The sequence below is a fragment of the Dermacentor silvarum genome, chromosome 5, assembly GCF_013339745.2.
Source record: "Dermacentor silvarum isolate Dsil-2018 chromosome 5, BIME_Dsil_1.4, whole genome shotgun sequence".
NCBI classification, from domain to species: Eukaryota; Metazoa; Arthropoda; class Arachnida; order Ixodida; family Ixodidae; genus Dermacentor; species Dermacentor silvarum.
Genome location: NC_051158.1, coordinates 122107675 through 122120818, shown reverse-complemented (window position 1 = coordinate 122120818; position 13144 = coordinate 122107675). Strand labels below are relative to the sequence as shown.

Genomic DNA, 13144 nt, shown 5'->3' with positions numbered 1-13144 from the left:
AATCAGCGCGGTTGTTTAAGAAAAAATGAGGTAGACAAGTGCATGTGGTAGCGAGAGTAGAGAACTGGTAAGAAAAAGGAAGGTGGCGAGACTAGAGCACTGCATAGGCTCGGGCTTAACCGAAAGCCAGATCCCGGCCCGGCCCACGGTAGGGCAGTCCACGGTAGACCCACGGTAGGCAGGCACGGTAGGCTCGGGCCGGGCTCAGGCACGGCATGTGCTTTTTGACCCGGGCCTGAGCCGCGCTCGGGTATTCTGACGCGGGCTTGAGCCGGGCTCGGACTTTCTGGTGGTGTGCATGTAACGTGCACCGAGTTCTCCTCCCGTGTCTCGACTCTGAAAAACCCGTTGCCCCGGCGCAGCTGGAAGCTAGCAGTGCTACTCCTGTGTACTTCCTTTTTCTTTTTCCGTGGTATATTGCGCTGTTTCAACAGAATGTAAACGTCCGGAAAGACCGAAGTCGCCTCAAACGAAAGGATGCCATTGTATTCTTTACCTAAATGAATGTGTTTAATGCTTTCAGCGCCGTGCGAGCGCGTTTGCGACTTGCTGATTCTTGAAAGGCGAATTGGTAAAACGATGACTGCTGAGATAAGATAATTCGTAATGCGGCTCAAATGTGGCACTGCGTCCATCCATGATTGCACGCATGTTCTCAACCGGCCCCCTAGCAGCAGCGCATTACGCTGCACCATGGAAGAACGAGAAGCTTTCTTTCTCCATTTACTCCATCCATGCGCTGCGCTCACAGCCGGTCTTGGCTGCGTTTCGGCTATAGTGTACTAGAATACGGTTGAGTGGGACGAGTGACTGGTGCGGCGCATGATTTGCAGTGAGGCGCCCGACGTGGAAAAATACTGTGGCGGCGCTGCGATAGAAGTGGATTGGGCCGAATCCAGGTCGCGCCGTTGGAAACTTCTGGCGATGCTTCAGGTTCTGGCACTGCAGATCGCCGAGCTACTTTCATGCGCTCAAGAAAAACACCACCGCATAGCGTTCCAATAGATCACAGGACACTGTGGGCTCAATGGTAATGAGATGGCCGATGCTGAAGCAAAGCGCGCCCTCAGCAATTGCCTGCGAACTGTAGTGCCGTTCTCTAGACCAGACATCACATGCCTCCTGTCGAAATTAATGAGGAGAGCGACGAAAACATACTGGGCCCAGCCAGACGCTCGTCACGTTCGCCTTAAAAGGCTGGATCCCGATATGCAATTTCCTGTTCTGCGTGGAATTCCACGCCCTCATACACGCTTGATACACAGACTGCGACTAGGCGTCGCTTTCACGCGCAAATATTTGCACATCATTGGACGGACAGACTTCCCGGAATGTTCAGTGTGTGGTGTTATAGAGACTATAGACCATGTGCTCGTGGTGTGCCCTAAGTATGCACGCGAAAGACTCACACTGGCAGCCACCTTGAGGCATTTATATAATAGACCACTGTCGGAGGACCTCTTGCTAGGCGTAGGGCCACAGAGTTGTCAGACAACAGAGGCAATGCGTGCTTTTTCACGCTTCTTAGGCGACACGGGCCTGGACTCACGCTTGTGATAATCATCTGTGCAATGTGTCCTTTCACCTAATTCCTCCCATTATCATCCCCCATTGTGACCCTCTTTCTTCCCCCTCCTCCCCTTCCCTTACGTAGAGTAGCAGGCCAGATGCTCCATATTCCGGTCGACCTCTCTACTTTTTCACATCAATAAACTACTTCTTCTTCTTCTGGCGATGCTGCTGGGCTGGGTCATTCGTAAACTTCGCGTGCTGGTATTTGCGTTCAGACTGCTCGAATAGTGTTCATAATTTCATGACATGTCATCATCATCATCATCAGCCTATATTACATGCGAGAGCATCTTATGCTCGGGGCAGTCTCCGTGCTGCGGCTTCCGCACCAATACTGCGCATGCGCAACTCTCCCTCATTCTCCTCTCCTACGCAGGTGTGCGCTCTTCTCCCCTCTCCGCTACAGGTGCGGCGCAGCAAATCATTGCATATAACTCTCTCTCTCATTCTCTCCCTCTCTCTCTAAGGGTACGCCGGTAAGCGGCGCAAGTGTCGTGGCGCAGTATAAAACGCGCGTTCGCTGTGCTTCCGTCATTTATCTCTCTGTGCAAAGATGTGCGAAACGCTACCAACAACGTCAACGTCGGCGCTAGTTGCAGCGGCAGTGCCACCGCCGCGGAGCAGAGGAAAGCTCGGGATGCCGAACGTAAACGTCTGCGTCGGCAAGCGGACCCCGAACTTCGGGATCGTCTTCAAGATACAGCGCGCACCGACGCTAGGAATCACGTACGATCTCTAAATAAAGACGCAACAACCCCGTACAAACGTCTCCTCTCTTCTCAATACATTCTCTCACTCTAACTTTCATTGGGGGTTGTTGCCAAGTGAAACGAAACGGAAACTCGATGCGCACCCCCCGCGATGCTTTCGCATCCCACCGTGGTTGCCCGTATGGTGAGATGATTTGATTTTTATGTCCTCTGCTGGACGAAGGCCTCTCCCTGGGATCTCCAATTACCCCTGTCTTGCTCTAGCTGATTCCAACTAGCGCCTGAAAACTTCCTAACTTCATCATTCCACCTACTCTTCTGCCGTCCTCGACGGCGGTTCCCTTCTCTTGGTATCCAATCTGTGACTCTAATGGCCCACCGGTTATCCATCCTACGCATTACATGGCCTGCCCAGCTCCATTTCTTCCGCTTTATAGAGAGTTTTAGCTTGTCCGGTAATCGGGTAAACGCGAGCGGACCGGGCGTTGGAGCGTTTTGCCGGAACCGTAAACGTGAGCGGCCTGTATAGTGCTACCACCTGGTGGCGCAGAAATCCAACCGACAAAAAACAGCTAATATTGCAGTAACCAAGTGTATTCTACTTCGCTGCTGGTATAAATGTTCGACAGTGATGTAATCGTGTTGCCGCCGAAAATTTACACCAGCAGAGAAGTGGAATACACATAGTTACTGCAATATTAGCTGTTTTTTGTCTGTTTGATTTCTGCGCAACCAGGTGGTAGCACCATACAGGCCGCTCACGTTTACGGTTCCGGCAAAACGCCCCAACGCCCGGTCCGCTCGCGTTTACCCGATTACCGGACAAGCTAAAACTCTCTAATGTCAAATAGAATATCGGCTATCGCCGTTTGTTCTCCGATCGACACCGCTCTCTTCCTGTGGCCTAACATTTTTCGTTCCATCGCTCGTTGTGCGGTTCTTAACTTGTTCTCGAGCTTCTTCGTTAACCTCCAAGTTTCTGCCCCATATGTTACCACCGGTAGAATGCAATGATTGTATGACATGTTATATATGTCTTAAGAATAAATTCCTTTCATTCTCTTCTTTATTTTATTTTTTTAATGCCGCTCTGTGATCTTTTTCGGGCTCGGGCCGGGTTCGGGCTGGCTTCGAGCCGGGCTCGGGCCGGGCTCCGGCCTAAGGTAAAGGGGTGGCGGACCGGGCGGGCAACGTAGATTATTTTCCGGCCAGGGCCGAGCTCGGGTCTCAACATGAAACTTTTGATCAGGCTCGGCCGGGCAGCCCAACGTAAAAATGGCCCCGGCCGGGCCGGTTCCGGGCTGAAAAAATCGGCCCATGCAGTGCTCTAGGCCAGACTATGGTGACACAAAACAACTGGGCTTCTTCAATTGTCAACTCCGCTGGAGGCCCGCGGACACCTCACTGACATGAAACTACATCTAAGGGAAATAGTAGCTGCGTAGTTGAGAAGTATTGAGATGTTACGCGCAGTCTGGCACACGTGTAAACCGAGCATTCGCGCGTCGTTGTCCTATCTATCTTCTTTCTCTGACTTGTGCTGTGGCGCCGTTCTTACCGCCGCCATTCTAGGGTTAGGTGACGACTTCAACGCCCCTGGTTTCCTCTACGAATGTCACGATCAACCTATAGATTTGTTCGACGCAGTATTGTTTGCTGCCAGGCTTTCAAGGGATTATCGGCACTGACTACAGCTGTGTAGAAACTATCGTATTGGATTATATGATGATTTCCACAAGTTCTTTCATTTGCTGACGCCTATCGAGAGCAGCCCGCGCCCCTGTGTTTGAGACTTCACCATTTTATCCGAACGGCTTCATATGATGAGAGAAAATACGCTGCTGGCTGAATTACCTCCCCTCGGTGTGCAGTCAGTGGACAATGTATGCTATTGCTGGCGACATTGATGGGGACAACGGCATTAGGTAGTGCAACCGCGGGAAGACCGAGCACAGGAATCTAGGAGAAAGCCAACCAGAGTGCCAGTCACCTCTAGTGATTTCCTGGCGGCCATTCTAGGATGGTTGTTGTTGTTGACCCAACTGGATGTGGTGCATATCTACAATGTGTGCTGCATGCGCAGTAAACTTCGTCATCGTTTACTAGATACCGTTGCGAAAACATTGGGGCATGTGCGGTCCGTGGTGAGTCAGACACACAACAACCAAGCACGCTTGTGCTTCCTTTCGTACCAGTGTACAAATTTTCGGCAGCAACTTAAACTCATGTCACCGTGAAAAAATACTGAACGTAACGTGCGGGAAACACCGCTTTCATGAGAATTTCGGAAACAAAACTCAGCTGAGAGATTGCAATATGGTCTGTTTGTCGTATTGCGTTGTGGTGACCTCGTACGCAGCGGCGTTACAATCGGAAGCACCACGCAGCACCATTAAACACAGTAACCTTTCACTGCAAGACTAAACTTAGTGAAAACTCAGTGACAAGTAATGCTGCTGTTTCATAAGAATTGCTTAGCTGCCCCCATAGTTTTTTTTATTAACCTTAAAGTTCCTCTGTCCCTTATCATTGCTACCGGCAACAACACAAGGAATTTAGACGCAATGTGCGTTTTCAGTAGAATGAATGCCGAAAAGCCAATTCATGTTATCCAGAGGAGCAGCCGGCTGCTTGTTCCCAGAGCTTGCCCGGGCCGTGGACCTGCGCGAAGCTTAATACGTATGATGATATTTCGATTCTGAAGTTGCTCGCCTCAACTGTATCCCACGGTTTGATTTAACTTCATTAAAGTATCACCTTGCAGGCATTTGTCCTGATACTAGTTTTCTGTTTGGGGCCCCGCGCAAGTTTACATAATGGTTATTGAGTTATGAGCTTCCCTGCCAGAGTTTCTACCTATATGCCTTTCTCTAGCCGAAACATCCAGGCTCCTAGATCAACGTGACTAATTCTTTTTTTGATCATTTGGCTAGCAAAGTTGAAAACAAATTGAAGACGAGAACGAAGTTACACCTGTACTGGGCCGCCACATCTACGGTTGTTCCAGTCGTCACAAGGGCGTGTGCACTTTGCGCAAAGTGCCAGAGCAGGAAAGCGCACTCCAGATGCTTAGTCAATATAGACCCATCATGGCCTGCGAAGTCGTCGCAGTTGACCTCATAGCAAGACGCAGCGTGCCTGCCTTGCTATGATAGACATTCTTCCTTTTCAAAGTACAGCAGGTACACCGGAAGACCACAGAAGCACTAGCGCGCGTGCCCATGCAAGGCTTAGCTACGCGCGGTATATCAAGCCGAAGTATACAAGGCTAACTCATCTCTGTTCAACAGTGGTTTCAGCAGTGTGACAGGCGTAAAATATTCCAACTGGTGAATACAGTCCATTACTTGGGGAAAACTAGGCTGTGGACATTTACTTGTAAACCATTATAACATGAAATGAAGGACCTGCATCAGAAGCTTAACATGCAGTTGAAGAGAAGCCTAACAGGAAATGCATGGGTAATGTTAATACGTAACTAGTACTTAGAAAATTAGATTATAATGATTTTTTATGCTTGGTGGTAAAATACATGGAAATGTGAAGAGATATCTCCATATAGATGTGTTACTATGCTAGATGCTACCGTTACTTACAGATTTCTCCTGTAAGTATACCCATAACAAGTCAAGTAGGCTGCGTCTCTAAAATTAGATAGTTACAAGTTATATTGAATTCTGTTGTCTTCGCATCTGCAAATAAAGACACACATAAGATCATTACCTGGTGGAAGGACACCTTCGCATGGGACATTGTTAATAGGTAAATAGTTACAAAAATTAGATACATGCAAGTGCGCATTTTGCAACACAGTTGCATCCACCGACTCACTCGTTTGATCGCTTTAAGCATTGTTGTCCTAGTTCTTACGGTACAGTTATCACGTATTACAACAAAAATACAGACACTTCATGCAGGTTCTAGACATTTCTATCCAAACTGGCATAGGTTTGATTTCGTACAAAAAACTAATCACACACTGGCTGGTGACCATCGCTGAAATTTTGTTCGCTATAAGCATTCAATGTTTCTTGGTCTGATGAAGTACTTCACCGTACGCATGTTTTATTGAATATGGGCCCACTTCTCTAGGTCGGCGTGAGTCTATATCGAAATCATCGCCATTCGGAAAGCGTGCCAAGCGTCTCCTCAGAATAGATTTGGTGGTAGGAGTGGACGAAGATTTGAAATATGTTCTTCCGTGTAAATAATTTCCTCATGAAACACAATTTACCTTGAGACTATCAGCATGGTTTTCAACATGGAATGTTTACAAAGACTGCCCTGTTAGCTCAATAATAATTGTTAATAAAAACATGTAAGAAAAAAAAGCTTACGCTTGGTGTTTTCATTGATTACAGCAAAGCATTCGATAACCTATACCATCACATATTACTCGGGAAGCTAAGCGCTTGTGATATACACGGCGTAGATAACTAGCTGTTTTATTCATATTTGTTGTAGAGGAAACAATGTGTTTCATTTGCTGATTGTATTTCTTTTTTTTAAACTACTTCCCCTGGCATGCCTCAACGAAGAATTTTGGGACCAATCCTCTTCAATATCTACATAAATGATAATGTTAAGCTAAATAATGATGACTTCTGCTGTATGCGGATGACACAGTCTTTTTGTTTCGGGACAAAATACAACTGAAATTGTTGCCACGACTCAGAGCGTACTTTCAGATGTGCTGCATTGGTATACTGCTAACGTCCTACGATGAAATGCGAAAAAATGAAAAGCTGTCTTTTTCAGAACCTGAGGCACGGAGGTTAAGGTAAACAAATGCTTGCAGCTTAAGGAAATAGCCGTTCATATAGCGGACAGACAAACTGTGGGTGTAACTTCTTTGGCTGATATGACATTGGCGTGTCATTCTCAATCTTTGGCAAAATCATTATCACCTGCAGCTGGCGTTTTATCATAATGTAGACACTTCCTTGCAGAACATGCTAAGCTCCAGATTTCCCACGCGCTCTCTTCTACCCATATAAATTATTTCCGATTAGTCTGAGGCACCACAACTGTACGCAATGTAAATAAAATTATCTATTGCAAAACAGAGTTCGGTATATTGAGAACGTCCCGGGCGGTACTGATACATTGTTCTCTCGTCATAAAATAATTTGTATGAAATATATGTTTCATTTTCGTTTAATTATTTCTTTAAAAACGGACATTTCAGAATGTTTATTAAAAGTTTAACCTCACAACGCAGTGACTCACATACCCGCAGCGCCGACAGGTGGCTTCTTCCTTGTCGGCTCATGGCCTATTTTCTGCTGCCATTGAGGTTTGCATTTACATCTTTGCTCACTAAACATGAAAGAGAGACATCGACTTTGCTATGTTCACCAAAAAAGAATTGCGGCAATTTTTCTAAATCTTGCCTAACTATTTTAGAATATGCTGTCCTATCACGATTAGAATGTTTAGTCACGTAACTTTTAACACTGAGTTCATTGTTATTTCAGTCATTTGTACACGTGTTTCTTTGCAGTTTTTGACTAGACAACTTAGCATTCTAGAATTCAGGTAAATATTGATTGCATTTGTAGTTTTTCTGCTACTCTTTTCGTATTCCTATTAGTTATTGTATTTGCTGAACTTGCACCACTTATTTCTTTTTTGGTTTTGGTATTATAAGGTATACTTTTTCCACTATTTAAACCAGTTTATTCTTGCAAAACTTGACTGTGGAACCGTTGCCATATAGGTGGGCCCTAAATCACTTTCAAGTGGTTTGTTTCCGCTTATCGCGTGGGGGACAAACAAATCTTTATTTCCGGCGACAGTTGGAAACAATGATTTAATTGATTGCTTGAAAAACTGTTGAAAAGAGCTGCTGATGTCGGGGTCACGCTCGACATGAACTCTAACGGTTGCTGCTAGGTGAATGGTGGAAAATAAACTGAAGCTCACCCGGAGCCCCTTGCATGAAATATCGCTTCCACCACTGCGGAACTACGGCACGGTGTGCAGATACAGCAGTAGTCCAAGTATAGGCTCGGAGAAATTCGTCGATGATGAAGGCGGAATTGAAACCAATTGCATTTTTCTACGAGCCGCGATTTCAGGCGTTGTCTATCGTTGATAAGGGCACGTTCATCGAGGAACGAGATCAAGATTCATCTTTTAGAAAATGTCGTAAACGCGCTTTCAGGCAAGCAACAGGCAGCGGCTCGTTCTACAATAAAAGGTGACCTATTGTACTGTGCAGTTCACGGCAAGAAAGGTATAAGCGTTCGTTCTTCTTTTGAGGGTTGTACGTGTCAAAACCAGCTCTGATTATGAGTCACGCCCTAGTGGAGGGCTCCGGAATAATTTTGAGCACCTGTGGTTGTTTAACGTGCACTACAAAGCAAGCACCCGGGCGCTTTTGCATTTCGCCTCCATCGAAATGCGGCCGCCGCGGCCGGGATTCGATCCCGCGATCTAGGGCTCAGAAGCGCAACGCTTTAGCTCACTGATCCACCGCGGCAGGTAAAGGTATAAGCGTTGACCAAATCGTGGTTCATCCTCTAAAGTACCGCGAAAGCATTCTTGAGCTTTCCCATTTGGCAGGCTGGTCGGGTCATCTCGGCATTAACAAGACAGGACTGCTAAGGGAATATTACTGGCCTGACTGTTTTAATGATGTGGAACAGTTTGCTCGTAGTTGGGACGGTTGCCACCGTATAGGTAGACCAAACGAGAAATGAAAGGCACTCAGGGCTATAGTACCCATTATTACGAAGCCGTTTCAACGAGTCGTGCTAGACGTCGTCGAGCCTTTGCCCGTGACAAAGTCAAGGTTTAAATATCTCTTGACCATGGTGTACTTACATGTGTTGACCATGCTGTGGGCATTGCAACGCTCGCCGCTTAAGCAAGTTCGTGAGAATTAGGAAGATGAAAAAAGCGATCCACCCGTGTTAGAGTAAGTTTTCAACCTGCAGCTACGCTTGAACGCTCTCACCATCCGCCTCATCACGGCGCGTTAGGCATGATACAATTCCTTTAACAGCGCTGCTGTTAAGCTTGAGCTCCTGTCGTGCCCGGCGTGGATCGGGAAATGCCCAGCGAAGTGGAGCATCAGCTATGCAAAATGCCCAGACGAAAAGGGATGCAACAGCTATACAATGTGTGGCAAGGGAGAGTGGAGACGAGAACGATAACACGGACCATGTGCTTGGTTTAGAGGAGAGAGGAGGACGGAGCGATACCGAGTGGAGCAACAGCTGTGCAACGTGTGGCGAGGAGGGGAGTTATACGCAATTCATGACGTAAGGGAGTAGGCTGAGCTTAAGAGGGAGAGGAGTACAGCTGTGTGAGAGCGCACGGGGCGGCGACGTGTGCGCAGGCGGCGTCAGAATATGTGCCCGAATTTAATTAAAACTTCTTACGCTATAATTTTTAGTAAGAAATAATTTTTTACAACCCGGATGCCAGACATATCATTAGCGAAGGCGGCAAGCCAATGACAAAGCGAACTTACGAATTAAAAGCTTTGTGAATCTGGCCCCTCGTCTACTGTCGAGATGGGCACACCGAAGAGAATGCTTTCTCCTGAAGAAGAGGGTGAACTGGACACTCGTCGCTTCCATAAGACTGAAGCGAGAGCTAAGGAAGTTGAAACCAAGCGTCGCAGAAGAATAAATCCCGAGTTTAGATTGAGGGAAGCCGAGAGTTCGCGTAGGCGAAGAAGCCCAGCAAAAGTTACTAAGTGCGTGTTTACTATGCATTCCCCAGCTCCGCTGGTCTCTTGTGTTTGCGATAGCAGAGCTACGCATAACCTTTTTTATCTCGATAGCAATTATATGGACACTCCAAAGCGGATTTATGCCGTCGCCGTCGCCGTGAGGTTCCGATTGACTTCAACGGCGAGGAAATCGTCACCGCGCTCCGGTCGTTGTATGTGCGAGTGAAAGAGAGCGAGGAACGCGCGCTTTCACGGGGAGCGAACGCTCGTCGGAGAGCAAACGCGCGTTCTGCGCCGTGCTCCCTGAAGGGCTGCAGAGTGAACCGTCTCTTTCCTGCTTTACAATCACCATATATAGAGAGCAAACGCGACTTCTTCCATCGCGCGAAAGGCCGTGGGGAGATGGGGTGGAGGGAGAGGAGGCGACGTTTAGGTGCGGCACCAAATGCGTATTTATATAAAAACGTTGCGAGGCACATACCCCGGCGAACTAGCAAAGCTGGGCCTGGCTAAGTCTAGCTAAGCTTGGTTGGGACTACTTAAGTTAACCAGTCACCGATAGCCAATCGATAGCCAATCAATAGCTAATCGATAATTGAGCAATAATCAATAAAATCCGGGAAATGCTGGCGATCACTTGGCAGTGCTTACTTAGTCTAGCCCAAATACGTGGCCAATACCTTGCGATAGCCAATCAATAGCTAATCGCTGATCGACAAATAATCAATAAATTTGGGAAAATGCTGCGGATCACTTGGTAGTGCTTAGCCTAGCCCAAAAGCCAGGAGTAGCTAGGTGCCCATCAGCTCCCCTGTCTCCTTATCATTGCGCCTCCAGTGCAAGCTACGTTAATTTTTTATCAGGATTTCGCACCTTCCATGATCTTCAACGTTCTCGCTTTGTTGGAATAGATGACATGGGTAAGGTTGCGTCGGGCAAAGAATCGCGCGTAATGACATTAAGAACGCTTTGGATGTCATGCTGGACGCGAGTTATTAATGAAGCGTTCTTGAAGTTGTGCATGCCAATAGCTCTTCATATTTGCTGATGGCCTTTTTATGAAGAGCGGTACCAAGATGTGCACTCCCACAACGTGAAATTCATGCGTTTGTACAACTCTGATGCCTTGTGAGTAGAGCTATTTGAGCACTCCCTGGCGCTGCGATGTAGCCTTAGCACATATAATTTGGCTAGCTACTTGCTTGACCAAACATCCTAGCTTTGTAAATTCAAAAGCGCTCCCTCATCGGCGTCTCGCAAACCTCAGTGTAATACTTCGCATTGTGCTTTGGTTGCCAGTAGCCGCTGAAAGTGTTGATCGCTTGCAAGTATAATTTGTTTTCTTTGAACCTTGGCCAATGTGCGGGTTTCGTTCTTCTGATATTAAATCATTGTTGTGTTCTCCACCTTAAACACTTTGTCACTGATCTTTCTCTCGAGCTCGTCACTGATCGTTTTCATCTCCTCGTAATTATTCATGAGTCTCTCGTAACTTCAGTCAAGCTGTCTCACAGTCGCCGTGTCGCTTTCAAGTAGCGCACATGACTCTTCAATAATCTTGGTACTCTGTGCCCGTCGCGTGGTACTCTTCGATTTCAGCCTATCCTTGACAATCAGCTCATTCGTAGCCCTCCGTGGCTCTCATCTGTTGGTCCAGTCGGTGGCCACCAGCGATGAGTCTTGAAGGTAGCGCCTCCCGGTTTTCGGCCCTAAGATATTAAACATCTGGCTAACGGACAAGCCGAAAAATACCCAAAGCTTTGAGCGACGTTTATTATCGGCCTTCTGAGTTCGGAAAGCAAATATGGCTTCTAAGCCCGGGGACCACGCCGACACGCTTGGCTGCATGAAGGTTCTTGTATTCTTTTCTAAACGAGGAATGCCGGAAATTCTACAGGCAGTATTGCAATGTGCGCGCCCGTAAAACTGACACGCGAGCTTTCAGCGGAGTGTTGGAGATTGGCGAGGTTAGGGGGTTGCAATGACAGTCGCGTATTCCAGTTATCGGTGTTTTTAACGGGATAGTGTTAAGGGCCCCGTGTCGCAGAAAATCCGGCGTCGGCGTGGATGTAGGTGTCATCCTTAACCATGCCGACCGCGCCGGCCTCTACGTGGCGCAAGGTGTTAGTGCAGGAGAAAATAATCCCAAACCACTCCTACCGCGCAGGCCCTCTATGCAGATCAAGGTGTTGGTGAACAAAAATTGATTTTCTCACAGGGAAATCCATGAGGAAAATGATCAAGTGCGACTTCGTCACAAACTACAGACAAGGTGGCATCAGACTGTTATTTGAATGTACGAGAAAACATAATTCTGTTACGAGGAAACTCAAACACAAACCCCTTTTGCCAGCATTTCTATTATACCAATAGCGGTGCGCTCGGGTAGGCTACTTGCGAAAATCTTATCCAAATGAAGCTCGCATCCTCGGCGGGTCGAATTGCGACTTGTCCTGCCTAATGCGTTTTAGACACACGTGCTTGAAAGGGCAATAGCAAAGAATTAATAAAATAGTAATAAAATGTCCTTGGTCCTTCACATTTCAATATCAAATAACGTATATTTCCCCTGGAAAAATATCTTTCCAGCAATGCATTTCTGTTCAAATCGGAAGCCGACTATAAGGGGATCGGTGTAAGCTAGGTATTTGTAAGGTGGCTTTCCCACGTTCTGTGTAGCAGTTAAGCCTACTGAAAGAAAAATGCGATGCGAACGGGTCCCGTTCTTAAAAGCGAAGCTTCAGCGTCCTCCAATTCTTTTGTGCAGTCGTGCCACGTATGCTCTGAGTCGAATCACGTTGTTGGCGTAGCCGCGACTTTAGTGTTGCTTTCTTTCTTTCCCTCCCTGCAGGGGCGTCTGCGTCAGCAGGCGTTTGGTGTGTTGCGACACCACGGACACGAGCACATGGGGGTTAGACCCTCCCGCGTGTCCATGCGTGGCTTAGCCTTGTCCAGCTAAAAGGGGATCCTGGGAGTTGAGCCGAAGCCGGGTGTTTGGACCTTCATGGCCCCTCGGCAGAGGCAACACACTCCTTTGGCCTCTGCTTCGCGTAGACAGCACCCCCGGGCTGACCCACCCGGGGGAAATCGGCAGTCGCCTTTTCCTGTTCTTCTCTCCAATCTTCGTCTTTCTCCCTTACTTTTAAACTTTCCTGTCTCCTTTTCTCTTCCATTTACT

General features: G+C 47.4%; 1 protein-coding gene across 4 annotated transcripts in view; it reads right to left on the bottom strand.

Moving 5' to 3' along the window:
- The window catches only part of LOC125945981 (uncharacterized), a 526632-nt gene that overhangs the window by 325114 nt on the left and 188374 nt on the right, over positions 1–13144 (bottom strand). The window contains exon 7 of one of the 4 annotated variants that reach the window (XM_049668441.1): positions 5879–5974. The exons of the other annotated variants lie outside the window; for them this stretch is intronic. Within the exon in view, the coding sequence (XP_049524398.1) occupies positions 5910–5974 (65 nt within the window). The 3' untranslated portion in view covers positions 5879–5909. The remainder of the gene's footprint in view (positions 1–5878; positions 5975–13144) is intronic. 4 annotated transcript variants of the gene reach the window in all.